The sequence below is a fragment of the Cucurbita moschata genome, unplaced genomic scaffold (assembly GCF_002738365.1).
Source record: "Cucurbita moschata cultivar Rifu unplaced genomic scaffold, Cmos_1.0 Cmo_Scf00013, whole genome shotgun sequence".
NCBI lineage: Eukaryota > Viridiplantae > Streptophyta > Magnoliopsida > Cucurbitales > Cucurbitaceae > Cucurbita > Cucurbita moschata.
In genome coordinates this window covers 3,321,596-3,338,991 of record NW_019268529.1, presented here as the reverse complement: position 1 = coordinate 3,338,991, position 17,396 = coordinate 3,321,596, and the positions used below count along the sequence as shown (strand labels likewise).

Below are 17,396 nucleotides of genomic sequence, written 5' to 3'. Positions count from 1 at the left end.
AAAAAAAAAAAAAAAAAAAAAAAAAAAAAAAAAAAAAAAAAAAACAATACGAAACTCAAGAATCTCAGAACAATTCAATCATTCAACAATACTTTGGAAAACTACAACCAAAATACTCCACGAAACCTACGAGCAACAGACCTACATACATGTTACTATGCAGATTTACATTCATCATTGCAAGTGAAGAGAAGATTACATACGCAACTTGGAAAGGCGAACCGAACTAAAAGGAAAAAAGAGATACAGAGAGATAAATTCTCCAGGAAGCAACAGCGCAGCCGACAGCGGTCCAGAGGTCCAGAGAGAGAGGAGAGGAGATTTGAGCCACAGATCGAGAGAGAAGATTGATTATAAAGACGAAACAGAGAGTACGTACCGATTCAAGAGAGAAGGAGAAAGAGGTTGAAATTAATGGAAGAGGGAGAATTGGAAAGAGCAACCATGGATGAACACAGAAAATTGGAGGTGACGGGAAATCGAAGATAGTGAAAGCCAAGAGAAGAATCTGCAGACGACTTCCTTTTTTCTTTTTCCTTTTTTTTTTTTAATAAAAAGAAATTGCGTTAATTAGCTAGAGCCACATGGTGGATAGACGAAGCCGCGCTAGAGCGTGGGCCCCACTTATCCTGCACTTTCCAATTTGTCACTACTTTTTCTTTTTCTATTTTCTTTTAGTGGAAATATTCCTCTTTTATTTTCCACGTCATTTTTTCACAAAGAAAAATAAATTGATATATTTTAATCAAATCTTTTAATTTAGATTTTTAATTAATATCTATTTTGTTAAATTTTATTAGCCTCAATTTCAATATATATATATTTTTTTAATTTGTCTAAAATAAATATATGTATATATAATTTTCTCTCAAACAAAAATGTATATTTTAAAATTAACTATGAATTTCCAACCTAATTTATTTTTTTTAATTTCTTGAGTAATTAATATCCTTCAATTAAAAAAAAAAAAAAGATTTTAGGGAACCTTAGGGCTAAGGTGAGGGAGGGTTGAATAAATAAATATCTAAGAGTAGAACAAATATCTTTGCCACGTGTGATCTCATCCGAGATTCACGATTCCCTTTCATCGCTGTGACTTTTTTAAATGCCATTTGTAGGTTTAAATACCGGCAACAATAATTTTCAATTTATTCCTTTTCAAATTTAATTTAATTTTATTTTTATTTTAATATCCCCCGTTTTTATAATATTTTTTAATATCTATTTTCAGATTTCTTTTTCTAAAAAATTATTATTATTATTATTATTATTATTTTTTTTTTTGTCAAATTACAATGGATACAATGAGAGGATGAGTGGTGTATAGAAAGTCCGGGAGCGAATTCATCATTGTATGACTTACCGGCGATTAGTAGCGATTCTGATTTCATGCAAGCGAGTTGTAACTTACAATCCAAACTGTTGATGGGTTTTGAAGTTAGCTCACTCTCGTAGGACCACGTTGTCTTGACCAATATAGCACGCGTGTCGCGTAAAGTATGTTAAAGTGGACAAGGATTTGTGATTTCTAACCTATTATCCTAATTATTTATTTATTTATTTATTTATTGAAATTTTTTTTATTTGATTAATAAAATATTAAAAAATAATCGTGAGATATACAAACTCCAATATTGGAGGGGTGGGCCAAAGGGAGTGGAGCCAAGGCTGCAAGAGTTGTCGGTCCACAGCGGAGCTCAAAAATCTGTACGAAAAACCTAAACCGGACCCGGCTCGGCTACGTACGCTGAGCCATCCCAGCCGGGTACGAACTGCCACCTTTCCATTCCAAAAGACTGGACCCACAACAATTATTCTCAGTTTTTCTAAAAGTTACCGCTAATTAATTACTGTAAAAAGAATAAAAAATATATATATATATATTTTTTTGTTAAATAACATAGAAATGATTAGCGCCTTTTATTAATAGGATAAAAATTAGACTTGTATTTATTTATTTTTTATTTATCATAATTTAATAATATTTTTAAAACATGTTTAATAATATATTTATAAATTATAAAAATAGTTCTATTTATAGTTAATTCGGGAATATTTCATTGTTATAAATTTTGTGTAATTAATTAAATTTATATAAAAAAAAATTATTTGCTTTGGGCTTCCCCGAAAGGCCCCATTAATAGAGGCTCACGAGACTTACAATACTTTTGTTTGACGTCTGAGTGTTCTGTTGACATGACTAAGTTTAGGGCATGACACGAATCTCCAGAATGGTATATGATATTGTCTACTTTGAGTATAAGCTCTTATGATTTGCTTTGAGCTTCCCGGTAAGCTTCACATCAATAGAAATAGTATTTATTGATTATAAATTCAGGATCATTCTCTAAATTAGTCAATGTGGACTTTCATTCAACACAGTTGTTTGAATGATTTGAGAACCCAAAGTCCAGACTATCTAATCCAAACCATAAATTTGGGTCAATTTATAGGTTGGAATTTTTTATGGTCCGAGACTTTTAAGATTATTATAAAAATTAAGAATATTTAACGTTTGTAACAATTGTTAGTGATGCAATGTGAAATTTTAATTATTAATGTAACATGTATTGTCCAGGTCGGTTGCCTTAGTTGTAAACTATATTTAGGTTGTTCGGGTCATTAACCCAATTAACTCAAAATTTCAAGCGAAAAAATGAGTCTATTTACACCTTTGTAAATTACCAAAAAAGTACATAAGAGGTAAAAACGCCAACATTTGTTTATCGATGCAACTCAACCAAATATAAGGGTAAAAGTGTCCATTATATTTTTTCTCAATGTCCCTTCATTAATACGTAAATATATAGATATAATTCATTTAATGCAGAAAGTATTACGTGACAAAGGTGAGATATTTGATGGGCAAATGCATCTGCCACGTGTCATGATGAAGTGAGACCACGCACCATGCTCAGGGACCTAAGGGGCGGAATCGTGGCTGAGATTCATCCACGTCATTCAATTAAACCCTTTCTCTTTCAACAAGTGATTATTGGCTTAAGCATATTATTAAGCATAATTTAATGATTTTCCATAATTGAGAGAGTCTTAAAATTCAGTCTCATCCAAGTTAATAATACAACCGGCAGTTGCCGGTCATTTTCTCTTTTTTTTTTTTTCTATTTTTTTAATTACAAAATTTAAAATTTATTTCTGGGCACGTACCGTCACGAATTATGATTTTGACCACTTGATTTGTTATTTTCATTACGTGGACAAAAGTTATCTCTTTAAATAATTAACCGTACCAACTCGAATGAATGTCATTTTTTCTCGAGACAATATGCAACTAAATGAAATGTTACTGGTAGACCATTAAAAAGATTAGGTCGAAGATGCTTTTCACCGTAAAAATCAAATCAAAAGAAGATATGCTGTAACACAAAATAAACTTTATCTTGTTCGACTCATCCGGATGTGAAATTATTATTAGCAGTCAATTTTTTTTCAAGAAAATATCAAATTATTGTAGCGATGTCAGTCTTATCCGAACAAAAAATATAAATCCACTTAAAAAAAATTTAAAATTAATATATATATAATTCTATGCCGATAATCCGATTTTCATAAATAAAAAATTTCGTAGAGATCGAAATGGGAAACAGATGGGAACAGGGGAGTAGAATCGGGACAAAGAAGGCTTCTCCATCCTCGTCTTGCCCTGTGGACCTCACATGAACCCTAATTTTGACTTTTTTTAATGTGACATTTTGCACGATTAATTTCCATTTATTTTTTCTTTTAAAAGCGGTTTACATTTAAAAAAATATAAACTTTTAAAAGATATATTTACATGAATGGTTCAACTCTTTTATCTCTTCTCACATAACACTACAAACCCAATGTTTTTTTTTTTATTTTTTTATTTTTTATTTCTAACCGTCTTATTCTTCGTGTTGTTTTTTTTGTTGTCATAGAATTATATATATATATATATTAATTTTAAATTTTTTATCTCCATGAACAATCTATGACTTGAGCCGGTTCTTACTCTATTTGATTCCTCGCGATGTTTATGAGTTTCAGACTTAAATTCTCTCTATATAACCGTGACTCGTGAACTGTAGAAGAAATTGGAGTGATTCGTGAAGAAAGCTTATCATCACAATTGAAGAATATAAAAATCGAAAGAAAATTGAAGGAAAAGATCCGTTAACCGTTCAACTCGACCAACTCGAAACAAATCTTCACATTTGTGACTACGTTGGATTAGGTGAATATTAACATTAAGTTTAAAATTAATAATTCTTGAAAATTTCAAAATTTTTAAAAATTAAATCATACCGTAAATATAAATATTTTTCAAAATTAAAAAAAAAAATCTAAAATTGGAAGAACGAAATTTGCAATTTAAAAAATTTACAGACCAAATTAACGCAAGGCCCAAAATAGATATTAAATAAGCCCAATAAGGTTTAAATGGGCCTAACCGTTTTGGCGATAAAATATGGCATATTCCTCAGCATGTTATTCTTACCTGCCCTCGTCGAATTTTAAAATCACAGACCAATTGCCTTCCGTTCGTTAATCGAGATCCGGGGACAGTTTTAAATGTTTATAATCATAACTTAATTTTATATATTTTTTTTCATTAATATTTTTTAGTTATTGAATTTTATTTTCAACAATTATTTTAATTATTATAATATTGAAAATTTGTGGACAATTAATTAATTTAAATAATTTAAATTAGTTAATAAAAAATTACATAAATGACTATAAACATTAAAAATGAAAGTGGAAGACAAATGTGTGAAATTCTTTAAATATGCAAAACAAATGAAAATTAAAGTAAAAAAACAAATAAAAATATTACACAAAAAAATTAATACCTAATTTATCTATTATCTTTCCCTCGTAAATAATATTATAATATTAATATAGTGAAAATTATAAAAATTTGAAATATAAAAAATAAATAAAAACTATATTAAAAATTATGTAATTTTTAAATTTATTTATTTTTTATTTTTTTAATGGTTAACTAATTTATTTATTATCTGAGTCTGGCGCTCTTCTCATCAATGAAACAAAGAACAATATAAATATTAATATTGAAAAATCGAAGTCCCACGAGACTCGCAGATCTGCTCTTTCTTCGCCTCCTTACCTCCGAATCTCCATTTTTCGTGCTCCTTGAGCTTCAAATCTTACTCCAAGGTTAGACCCTGGTTGTTCGATTTCCATTAATCTTCTTTTTTCCCTGTTCTTCAATGTTGATTTTTTGATTTGGGGTTTTTTTAAAGATTTGTAATCTTGCCTTTGTTCGAGGATGAATTTGACTTTCTTAGCTTTTCTAGATGTGTTTCCATTTCTTCTCTTGTTTATCTTGCTTTGCATTTGAGGTATACTGTTTTTTTTTTTTTTTTTCCCTAAATTTCTTTTGATTGTCGATTTCTAGGGCGTGTTCATTTCGGATCTAATTGTGTGGAACCCTAATGGTATCTGTTGCTTTGTGTTTCAATTAATTGGTGGAATCCCTTTGAAGGTTGTTTTTTTGCTTCTAGGATCTCGAATGTTCAATGTATTGGGGTTATTTTCCCGTCATTTTCTAGAGCTTATCAACTTTCAACATGCATATTTTTATGGATTTTATACCAAAAGTGCAAGGAGTTGAATAATTTGTATGGGTCATATGCAGATATTGGAGGTTTTAATACTCAATGGACGGTATAGGAGGTGAAACTGCCTCAGCGGCAGCACCATTGAGTCAGTGGCAACATGATATTTCAAGGCTTTATCAATATTATCTGGATAAGACTACCCCACATGCTGTCTACAGATGGATTGGAACCCTTTTTGTAGTGGCAATTTATGCTTTGAGGGTCTTCTATATTCAAGGGTTCTACATTGTTTCATATGGTTTGGGTATCTATATACTCAATTTGTTGATTGGATTTTTGTCGCCCTTGGTTGACCCGGAGATGGAAGTTTCGGATGGACCTTTGCTGCCAACTAAAGGTTCAGATGAATTCAAGCCGTTCATTCGCCGACTTCCAGAGTTTAAATTTTGGTAACTAAGGAACTTCGATCACGAGCTTTGCATCACTTACCTGTTTGTATTTGGTTGGTAAACTTTGAAGCTTGCTTTTATGTAGTTTCGTCGTTTTAAATCCGATTTTCAGTATTTTGTATATCTATTGTGTCTAGTCTGGGACTGAAAACTTTTCTAATATTGGTTCCTTTGGTCAGGAAATGACACAGTGAGGTGTGCATTATTTGGTTTTCTGGTGAAAAAATCTGTGTGCATTTAGTAATCTTTGTTGATTGGGTTTGCTCTTTATGCATGTGGAATGTTTGACATCCCGACACGGTCATGCTTCTTTTTCTGGCACCGTCCTACAGCTTACTTACATAGTTCATAGCCCACGAATTAGGATGTAATGGAACAGGAAAATGCATTTTCCTTTGGGCTTAGTAATTTGAACTAGACAGGGAAAATATGGTTATCGTTTAGAAAAAGTTTGCCTACATATTTGTTGGTTCTCATTTAAATTTTGATAGTTTTCGAAGAATCTAGTCTCATTGGACCTTTTTAACTTTTATCCCTTTTTCTCTTTTTAGTTTCTGTTCCGTTCGTTTTCTTTCTACAAGCTTTCTCTCTGGATAAAGCTCCCGAACGTTATAGACGTCACTCAGGATGACAATGGTTCTAGAATTTTAACCTCTTTAATGGGTAATGCTCTCAAATATTGTGTAGGGGCTTTGTGAAGTAGACATATGAGATAATTGCTACTCCATTTTGCACCTTGAGGGGAAGGCCCTAATAAGCATCACCAGTTTACCCTTTAACCGAAAGACCTCCCTTGATCCTTGGAGCTTTCTCCCTTTCATTATGAATTTGTTTGGAAGAGCTCTACCAACCCTTTCAGATCATGCAAGGGTGTGACACTTGTGTTACTAATTATGCCAATTTCTTATTTGTGGAATTTGCTACGGACTTTAGAAATGTTTAATTTGCCTCATGGTTGATTGATAGTTATCGTTCCCGCAAAATCTTACTCGCGTGTTTATGCAGCTCTTTTTCTGTTATATTTCGATTCTTCATTGAGACAATTGAAAAAGATATTCGTTCTAATAGCTTAGCACACTCTTTGTTAATACTTTTGAATTTGAATGCTCCAAGTTTTTGTTCATTTCTCATAAAATGAAAATTTGTGTTTGTAGGTACTCTTTTACAAAGGCCTTTTGCATTGCCTTCGTAATGACCTTCTTTTCCATATTCGACGTGCCCGTCTTCTGGCCTATCTTACTTTGTTACTGGATTGTCCTTTTTGTGCTGACAATGAGGCGTCAGATTTCACACATGATCAAATACAAATACATTCCATTTAGTCTTGGAAAGCAGGTAACTCATGAATTACTTCTTATACATACCGTTTACGTTTGTCCGACCTTATAATGCCGTGATTTACATATGTAGTTAGAGTTGTTAGCCTTGTTCTTGACATGTCTTCTGCCAAGGAAACAAATATTCAAACAAAACATTTGATAATTTACAGAAGTACGGTGGGAAGAAACCTTCTGCAGGTAGCAGTATCTCCAACAACGATTGATTCATGGCTCCCTATTATTTACAGCAATTAGTACAAGTACTGAAGGGAGGAAGAAATTAGAGATTTGGATATTCATAGTAGCAGCAAATTTTTTCATTGAAGTTACTTGTAGTTAAGTTTGCATATGGATTTAAATCATTGATGGTATGATGCACAACACATGGCTATGCCAAATCCTTTATGATAACTGAAGAACTGCTGTTGTAGAAATTCCCAGTTTAATACCGGTTCGTTCGTTCTTCGCAGGATGCCATTTGAAATTTTCGTTTCCTGTTTTCGATTCCCCCTCCCACCCCCTTTTTTGCCCTTCTGTGGAAAATTTAAGCTGATTGTTGCAGTGTTCTTGTAGAATTCCCCAATCATATGTGGGTGGGAACTTTGTGTGATTATATTGATAATGATGTTGTTGAGAGTATTCATTCTGTATGAACAGAGTCATGACTGAAGGTGAAGGCATCAAAAAAAAGGTAACAAAATTCTTTAGAATTGTCTTTTCTTTGTAGATAATTACGTATGATGCACGATTTTGAACGAGAGAAAGAAGTGATATCCTCTTTTCGGCTTTGACTCATTTAGTCCACTCATTACTTTTCTTTTTGTTACTTCGAAAATAGCTCTTTCGGCTTCAACCACTCGAATTTTCGATATTCCTTTTTATTTATCATCAGATTTGAGCAATGTTATGTGATAATTTATTTGTAAGTGGCATATTAAATCATTTTAAATGTTTGAGTTTAGACATTTAAACCATGCTATTGAAGAATCGTATTTTTTAAGTACAAAATTAATATCTAAATATTAAAATTTTAGAGTTATATTCTACTTTATTAGTTTCTATAATAGTTCCTAAGAGGGCAGGTTTTCATAATGATATTTATTTTATTATTTGCAATATAAATTCAATAAATTATAATAACTTTCTAAATGGACTAATTTGTTACAAAATTTAGTAAAGGGAAAAAAACTTATTAATCAATTAAATGATATTAACACATCATTATATTGTTTATAAAATATTTTTGGTTCTTAAATTTTAATGAAAATAAATAATTTAATTCGTAAATTTTAGCCGTTGCTAATTATTAATATTAACAATTTTATCTTTAAATTTTAACGTGTATAAAATTGTAATTATTTAATTTTTACCCCGAGTAATTTCATCAAAAGCAATCTCTATAAATACATTTAACCCCTAATAATTGTGATTTATAGGTAATAATTTCCATTAACAATTTACTGAAGTTTTTTTTCCAAAACAATAAGTAACATATTAAATTATAATATATTAAATTTCAATGACTAAATTATTACCAATTGAAAATGAATTTGATAACCATTTAATTATCTTTTTTACGTTTTTTAAAATTTAAACTCATATATAAAGTATATATAATAATTTTTTTATTTTATTATATTATTTTTACGAATATTTTTAAAATTTAAATGTTTGGTAAAAAGAAAATAAATAAATAAATAAATAAAACAGGAAAACCCCAAAACCCCGAAGCGGTTCACTGTCTGTGCGAGAGCCTAATTCGGAGGACCAATAAAACCCTCAAAACTCTCACTCTTCTTCAAAACCTAGAGGCCTCTCAGCCCATCGCCGGCAAATCCTCCAACTCCCAATTCCGCCATGGGCAAGGTCAAGGGAAAGCATCGTTTGGACAAGTACTACCGCCTTGCCAAAGAACATGGCTATCGCTCTCGTGCCTCCTGGAAACTCGCCCAGCTCGACTCCAAATACAACTTCCTCCGTTCCTCCCATGCCGTCCTCGATCTCTGCGCCGCCCCTGGTGGTTGGATGCAAGTCGCCGTTGAGCGGGTTCCCGTTGGTAGCCTCGTTGTCGGTGTCGATTTGGTTCCTATTGCGCCCGTTCGCGGTGCGCTCGCTATTGAGCAGGATATCACCAGGCCGGAGTGCAAGGCGAGGCTCAAGAAGATTATGAATGAGAAAGGATGTGCTGCTTTTGATTTGGTCTTGCACGATGGGTCGCCGAATGTTGGTGGAGCTTGGGCGCAGGAGGCTATGAGCCAGAATTCGTTGGTTATTGATTCTGTCAAATTAGCTACTCAATTACTGGCTCCTAAGGGTACATTTGTTACCAAGGTGGGTTTTCTCATTTCTTTGAGTCTTTCAATGGTTCTCTAGTTAGTTTACAATCAATCAAGTCCCAGGTCTATCGTGGTTTTCAATATGAAATCTTAGGATACTTCCTTTTTTTATCATATAATGAGTTAAGTAAATTTTGTTCTTTCATTTTCCTTTAGGTTCTGCTTGCAATTTATTACATTCATTGATGAGTGGAGATATTTTTTTGGTCCTACATCTGTTTACTTCTCAAAACTCTAAAAGTAGACCTGAGATGAGGGATTTAGAATTTGGATGTTAATTTTGAGCTAATTGGGCTGTACTGGTGTGGTTGTTTATTTGCTGTTTCATTTTCAGGTTTTCAGGTCACAAGATTACAGTTCTGTCCTATATTGTCTCAAGCAGGTAAGTTTCCACACTAATCTGATGTCACGGTCATTTGTTACTGTCTATCTGATATCTGTATGCGTTTGAATGGTGTTACAGTTGTTTGAAAAGGTCGAGGTGGATAAACCAGCAGCAAGTCGATCTGCATCTGCTGAAATTTATGTTTTGGGTCTTAGGTATAAGGCTCCTGCAAAGATCGATCCTCGTCTTCTTGATGTGAAGCACCTATTTCAAGGATCTGTAGAACCCCAACGGAAGGTAATTGTTGCAACATTCAAATCGAGCTAACAATTTACATGTGTGGTGTCTTATTCATGTAGTTGGTTTGGATGCAATTCAACATTTCGTTAATATGTTACTTAAAACTATTTTTTGTGTAGGTTGTGGATGTACTTAGAGGAACAAAACAAAAGAGACATCGTGATGGGTAATCCTTCATCTGTTGGACGTGTTTATGTGTTTATTGTTTGTTTATGCTCATGTTTGACTTATGATTTATATTACCCAAAAGTGGAGTGCTTGCTGCAACTATTGAACATTTATAATTTCGAAAGACCCGAGTACTAAAGGGGTTTGCAAGGAGAGAGTAAATTTCCAACTGTCTTAGGTACAAACCATGGTAGCATGAGTGGAAAGGGTGCTAGTTATGTTCATCTTTTTACTGGGAAAGGATTATTCATCTGTGCAGAGATAGGGAACGCCAAGAACGGTTGCTGATTTATTTTAATTTTGTTTTAGTAATAACTTTGGGTGTTCCGGGGGGGGATCACTGGTGATCATCTGTCATCCTTTTGCCAGTGAAGGATTATTCATTTATTTATTTGTTGTGATGATAGGTATGAAGATGGAGATATGACTCTTCGGAAAGAATCTTCTGCATCTAATTTCATCTGGTCAGATTCTCCTCTTGAGATACTAGGAACTGTTACTACTATAACTTTTAACGATCCTGCTTGCTTGCCGATTAAGGATCATGAATTAACAACCGAAGAGGTATTGCATATTTAGCATTTGTTATTTTCTTCAAGGTTTCAATCATCAGCTGGAAACCTTATTTACTAAAAGCCTATTCTATAACAGGTTAAGACACTGTGTGATGATTTGGGTGTCTTGGGAAAGCAAGATTTTAAGCATCTGCTGAAGTAAGATTCATACCCTAGATACTTGTATTTAAGTCTTTTGATTTAATTTTTTTTTTTTTTTTTTTTTTTTTTGGGTATCTTTCTAAATGATATTTATGTTCCTATAAATATAGGTTAATTTGTATTTCAGCCCTTGAACTTCTGCTTGATGTAATGCAGTCTTTAGATGTTGGATAGGATTAAAATCATGACTTCTTTGGGGCATCAAAATTTGAACTTTTCAGTTGCTGGTCTTATGCTCATTTGTTTGGTTGAATGCACACACAGCAATGAACACACTCATTCCTAGGATATCGAATTCTTACAATGAATATATCAACTAGTTTTAAGGAGTATGGATATAGATATTTATTAACTAGTTTAAGAACTATCTTTGTCTGTCTTACAAAATTGGCCCCACATGTACCCATAAATATTGCCCCCTCCTAACAAAATTATTAACTTCTCATGGTAGCCCTAGTAGCCTTTATCGTAGTCTTCATAATCTAGATTGGGGGTGATGCATTCCTATCATAGACGTAGGGCTGCGTGGGGCTATATATCATTAGGCTCATGGTTAAGTATTGTTCACGTTTTGTTTCGCCTGTTAGGGCCATATAGTGTGGACAATAAAGGTTGATTTACTGTAATGGTGGTTATGCAATTCTGTGACATTTCTCTGATAACTTCAAGATTTTGAAATCTTTTATAATTCATCATTTAGGTGGCGATTGCACATAAGAAAGGCATTATCTCCCAAGCAAAAGGTTACGTCCACTTCTGTTAATGATGCTGAAAATGAGGTTAAGCAAGATGAAGATGATAAATTACTAAACGAGATGGAGGAGCTGACGTATGCTATGGAACGGAAGAAGAAAAGGGAAAAGAAGCTTCTTGCAAAAAGGAAAGCTAAGGTTTGTCATCTTGCAGAGTTCCCTCTCTATTTCCTGCTCTCTTTGGGTTAAGGCTTATAGACAATTATGTATGGTGGTGGTTTTTTTATATAAGAATTGTTCAATTGATTTCAATTTGATGCTTGTTTTCTTTTGGAAATTTTGACTGCTGATTAGTATTTTTGCACTTAGGAATTGTACTATTTACTATATTATATGGAAAATGAATTAGGGCATGACTCCTTACAGTATGGGTGTCTAATTTTAGATTTCTACAACTGTCTACTACGTGCTATGCTTTGACTTGAAAAGGGAAGTGCATATTCTTGTAAGTGGTAACCTTCCCGTTGATTTGTGATATCTCACATCGGTTGGGGAGGAGAACAAAGTATTATTTATAAGGGTGTGGAAACCTCTCGCTAGCAGACACGTTTTAAAAATCTTGAGGGTAAGCCCGAAAGAGAAATCCTAAAGGGACAATATCTGCTAGCGGTGGGCTTGAGTTGTTACATGACTTGACCACAAATCGGGTAAGATGAGGTTTCATCTTTTATCGAATAGCAGGATAGAATTAAAGTACAGGTTGGTCAATCTAATATTGGGTTATGGAATCTTTTTCTCCACCGAATATAAATACTGAATATGACCGTGTCATCCCTAATCATTTAATATCTGATCGAGTGGCTATTTTTCTATTTCATAAAGGACAAAGCTAGGAAAGCGTTGGGGATGCAACTAGATGTCATGGAAGATGGTTATATTGATCACGAGTTATTCTCTCTTTCTAACATCAAGGTATACTTTCACTCCCTGCTAATCTGTTGTTTTCTTTCAACATTGCAAGTCTTCGTATCTTTGTCGTAAATTCATTTGCGATTGTATGTTAACCAGGGTAAGAATGATTTAAGAGTTGTTGATTCAACTGAATATGATGATGATAATGATGAGATGGGAGAACAAGAAAATGGTGTAACCAAAGAGGAAAACCATGGGTCTTCAGATAGTGATATTGACTCTGATGAAGAGCGCAGAAGGTTTTTTCTCCCTCTGCTTAATTCTGTTAACTTTCAGGACGAAGCAATGATTCTCTGCTTTTTGTTACTTTTTGTGATGCATAATGATGCTCCTCTTCCAGGTATGATGCACACATGGAGGAATTGTTGGACCAGGCTTATGAAAGCTTTGTTGCCAGAAAGGAAGGAAGTACAAAGCAGCGAAAACGTGCAAAAAAAGCCTATTCTGATGATGCCGAGCTGCTTAAGGTATGAATCTCTAGTGGTGAGGGCTTTTAGTGATGGCTAATTCTATTTATTATATGCTCACTGTGAGATCTCGCATCGGTTAGGGGGGAGAACGAAACATTCTTTATAAGGGTGTAGAAACCTCTCCCTAGCATCCCTACCATCCCTAGCAGACGCGTTTTAAAAACCTTGAGGGAAGCCCGAAAGGGAAAGCCCAAAGAGGACAATATCTGCTAGTGGTGGGCTTGGGCTATTACACCCACCGAGTGTGTTTGCTTTTGTTCTTTGATGCAGTTCATGATTTCTTGTCACTGGTTTGGTTTTTCTTTGGGACGATTTTTGTATGCATGTGCAATGTCCATCTTTCTATTTTCTATAGATTACTCGTTCATTTGGAAGTAGGAATTATAATAGGTAGCTTCATTCAACCATCATTCATGTGTTAGTAGAACGTCACACGATGCATATATAACCATCAATCACTGATAAAATATTATCCTCACGTTGGAGTTTGGCTTGTCTGCAGGAGGATGAGAGTGGAGGTGATGGTCCATCTGATTATGACTCTGATGAGAACCTGGTAGACGAGGATAAGAATCCACTGATGGTATCTCTTGATGATGGTGGAGTGCCAACTGAAGAGGAGATCGCAAACAAGTGGTTCAGTCAGGATATTTTTGCTGAAGCAGTAGAGGATGGAGATTTGAAGGAGTTGGTGGATAGCGAAGATGATATGCAGATTGATAGACCAAAAGAAAAAGCTGCTGTTTCCAAGGAAGCCAAACCAAATATTTCAAAGAAAGAAAGAGAGAAGTCGAAAACTTCAACAAATGCGAGAGAAACTGATAAAGAAGACGATGGATTCGAGGTAGTCCCTGCCCCGGCTACGGATTCAAGCGATGATTCATCTTCTGATGAATCTGAGGATGAAGATCCTGACACAAAGGCTGAGATATTGGCATGTGCAAAGAAAATGCTGAGGAAAAAGCAAAGAGAGCAGATTCTTGATGATGCTTACAACAAATACATGTTCGATGATACAGGCTTGCCCTCGTGGTTTTTGGATGAGGAGCGAAGACACCGACAGCCAATAAAGCCTATAACCAAAGAGGAGGTTGCTGCAATGAAAGCACAGTTTAAGGAAATCGATGCCCGCCCTGCTAAGAAGGTAGCTGAAGCTAAAGCACGCAAGAAACGAGTTGCAATGAAGAAACTCGAGAAGGTTCGCAAGAAGGCAAATTCCATCTCAGACCAGGCTGATATATCAGATAGATCAAAGAGGAAGATGATCGATCAACTCTACAAAAAAGCAGTACCCGAGAGACCCAAAAAGGAATTTGTGGTTGCAAAGAAAGGAGTTCAAGTCAGAGTTGGAAAGGGTAAAGTCTTGGTCGATCGACGTATGAAGAAGGACATGAGGAAGCATGGAATGAGCAAGCAGGGAAAAGGTTCAAAGAAGGGAAAGGGAAAGGGAAAGAACTCCAAGGCTCCAAGAGGCAAGGGAGGACCTGCTAAGGCTTCGGGGAAGAAGGGAAGAAAATGAAACAAATGAAGATGGAATACAGAGAGATGAAGCATTCTCCCAATTTAATATCTCTCGTGCAAAATTTTGTAGTTGATTCAATTTTGATGAATTTTCTTTGTCGATCAAGAGCTATTTCGTGGAAGTTCAACATAGCTTTTTAACTTAAAAATGCATTTTGTAGTAACAGATGAATGATAAGTTATTATAATCGCTAAGTGGACAAGACATTAATTATCATTCTAAATATCATGTATTTCTCATGGTTGGATTACGAAACAAACAGCTGCGTACCCGCTAAACAAAGTAGAGGGTCGTTATCTCTCTAAACAAACTGGTTGAGGTATTCTTCCACAGTTGTGTATTTAACATCTGAGTATAGCTCTGAAGCTTCCACTCCAAATGATGGTTCAATCTCAAAGTTGGTATGATCGCCCTTCACAAATGCAGTATGACTAATAGCCAATACTGTGTTTAGTGGAAATGGAGCCTCTGCAAAAGAAGATGAGCAAATACCAATATGTTTCAGTCTTTTTATTTAAGAAGGAAGCATGGTAGAATTGATAAATTGTTGTTTTGCCTAAACCAACCTTGTATGTTCTTCAATAGCTCCTCTTCAGGAACGTAGATCCGTTCAAGAGTCGTGCCAATTTTTTTCTCCCACAGCGAGACTAGCTCGTTAGTCGAGTAGATGTTGGCAGGAGGTCTAATGTACAAGATCTTATTGAGCGTTCTTGGATCCTCGATGGCTCGGATGGTGTACGTGCCAATGTCTTCTTCCTTGTTGTATATCACTTCAGCAAACAAGCAGACACAAATTAAATGAATATGAGAAACCAAATCCACTTCTCCCTTCAAGAAATTGGTCATGGATGAAGATGCTTCATATTGCAGTCAATTATGCATCAACATGTGGGTATGTTTGTAGAAGTTTGTGATTAAAAAGGGTAAAAAAAAAAACCAATGATCCACTAATATCTATTGGGTTTCTAGGAATGTGTTTATTTTGGGACTCCATTCAGCTCAAGAAAAGGAGATTATAGTGTTATGCAACAGAACAATCCAGCAGCTCATGAGATTACAATCAGTAAAGTATACCTTTGGGACTACCATCCCCAATGATTTTGATTTTGTCTCTTGGTGGATCGGTGGCTCCTGGCTGACAAAAGTTGCGAAGAAAGTAACCATCGAAGAAATTGCATACAACAAACGTATGGGGGATTCCCTCTGCTTCAATAGCCCTACGAATTTCAGCCTTAGCAGCAAACATTGATTTTGCCGGCTCCACTGCGTGGACACGATCCACATCGTTGCCAAATTCTGAGGGTAAGAATCTCTGTACCAAAAACATTTTAATGCTAAGAAATTTCCAAACACAAACTCTCACAGCAGAATGCTTCTGGCAGTAACGATAATCAATGGCAAACACAGAGAACAAATTTGGTAGGAAATGATAGTGGTGAAATGAAGGCTACCTTCACATTACCAGCTTGTTTGATAGCAGATATGATCTTATCTTGATTGGCTAACAGAGCCCGACCAACGGTGGATATCACCACATCAACTTGCTTTATTGCCTTAACCAGACTCTCATTGTCGAAGATATCGCCCTGCTCCAATTTCTCAGCGAATAAGCAAATCGAACATTATCACTTCCCAATACTATAACATGATCATCAGTATATACATCATTATTCGTTTCAGAGAAACCAAACAGAAAACGACCACTTCGAATTCGAACGATTTGAACTAAAACCTACCTCAGTTATTCGGGAACCGTATTTCACATTTCACATTTCACATTCCAGTAATCGATTCATTGATCCTCCAGAACATTTTCAACAATCAAACAACAAAATCCAGAGAAATAAAGGATAATGAACTTACGAAGAGGAAATTGACTCCCAAGCTCCTGAAATTATCGATAATCGAAGACTTGGCGGAGTCAGCAAGCGTGGATTCCCGAACCAATGCATAAGTTGGATGACCTGCTTTGGCGCTGGCTTCTACTATAAACTTTCCGATGTAACCAGTTCCTCCGATGATGAGAACCTTGAGCTTTTGCGCCATGGGACGAAGATTTTCAGCGAATAAAAACCTGATCGGAGCTGCGCCGGTGAACCGCAAATGGAACGAAGATGATGCTCGTACGATCCTTTCTCGTTGTATCAAATCCGTGCAAAACTCACGCTCACACATATATATACTTTTATTTATAATTTTTTAATTAATTGATAATTGAGGTATATTTTAATTGATAAATTAAATAATATATATTATATTAAATAATGGTCATATTATCGATAATTAATTTTTTTAAATACAAAAATATGAAAACTTAATTTTAGAAAAATCTCTTATAAATAAATTACTTTAAATTTTCCTTTTTTTTCCTCAAAAGCCAATAAATAAGATGAAATTAAACTCTTAAATTTTTTAAATTTTATATTTTCCATTAATTAAGTTTTTTTTTTTGAATATTTAAATTTGGGAAGAGCTTTATTGGGGGTTATTTTGGGAAAGGTAAAATGTATTTATTCCGAAAAATTGATTGAATTATTAATTAGATTTAGTAGTTAGTGAA

The 17,396-nt window shown here is 34.5% G+C and overlaps 4 protein-coding genes and 1 long non-coding RNA gene across 6 annotated transcripts in view; 2 read left to right on the top strand and 3 right to left on the bottom strand.

The window, feature by feature from the left end:
• The window catches only part of LOC111451532 (F-box protein At2g16365-like), a 4,961-nt gene extending 4,461 nt beyond the window's left edge, over positions 1–500 (bottom strand). Inside the window, exon 1 of one of the 2 annotated variants that reach the window (XR_002712004.1) lies at positions 204–474. The gene's annotated coding sequence lies outside the window, so the exon portion shown is untranslated. Of the gene's footprint in view, positions 1–203 lie in introns of both variants that reach the window. The other variant, XM_023092005.1, reaches the window with a different exon arrangement.
• LOC111451537 overlaps positions 1–13,477 on the bottom strand; it is a 19,314-nt gene extending 5,837 nt beyond the window's left edge. Inside the window, exon 1 of the long non-coding RNA XR_002712005.1 lies at positions 13,373–13,477. This is a non-coding gene — a long non-coding RNA (uncharacterized LOC111451537). The remainder of the gene's footprint in view (positions 1–13,372) is intronic.
• Positions 5,000–8,005, top strand: LOC111451535 (protein RER1A-like). The gene is made up of 4 exons (XM_023092008.1): positions 5,000–5,163; positions 5,645–6,016; positions 7,171–7,351; positions 7,506–8,005. Exons 2-4 carry the CDS (start codon positions 5,667–5,669, stop codon positions 7,557–7,559), a joined length of 585 nt encoding a protein of 194 aa, XP_022947776.1. The 5' UTR covers positions 5,000–5,163; positions 5,645–5,666; the 3' UTR covers positions 7,560–8,005.
• On the top strand, positions 9,193–15,075 carry LOC111451531 (adoMet-dependent rRNA methyltransferase spb1-like). Its single transcript, XM_023092004.1, has 11 exons — positions 9,193–9,666; positions 10,006–10,053; positions 10,135–10,293; positions 10,416–10,462; positions 10,872–11,028; positions 11,116–11,177; positions 11,881–12,070; positions 12,755–12,844; positions 12,941–13,083; positions 13,185–13,311; positions 13,817–15,075. Exons 1-11 carry the CDS (start codon positions 9,193–9,195, stop codon positions 14,831–14,833), a joined length of 2,514 nt encoding a protein of 837 aa, XP_022947772.1. The 3' UTR covers positions 14,834–15,075.
• On the bottom strand, positions 15,026–16,996 carry LOC111451536 (isoflavone reductase-like protein). Its single transcript, XM_023092009.1, has 5 exons — positions 16,700–16,996; positions 16,288–16,422; positions 15,911–16,148; positions 15,403–15,606; positions 15,026–15,304 (listed from the first exon to the last, which is right to left on the bottom strand). Exons 1-5 carry the CDS (start codon positions 16,880–16,882, stop codon positions 15,138–15,140), a joined length of 927 nt encoding a protein of 308 aa, XP_022947777.1. The 5' UTR covers positions 16,883–16,996; the 3' UTR covers positions 15,026–15,137.
• Between the last annotated feature and the right edge of the window lie 400 nt (positions 16,997–17,396).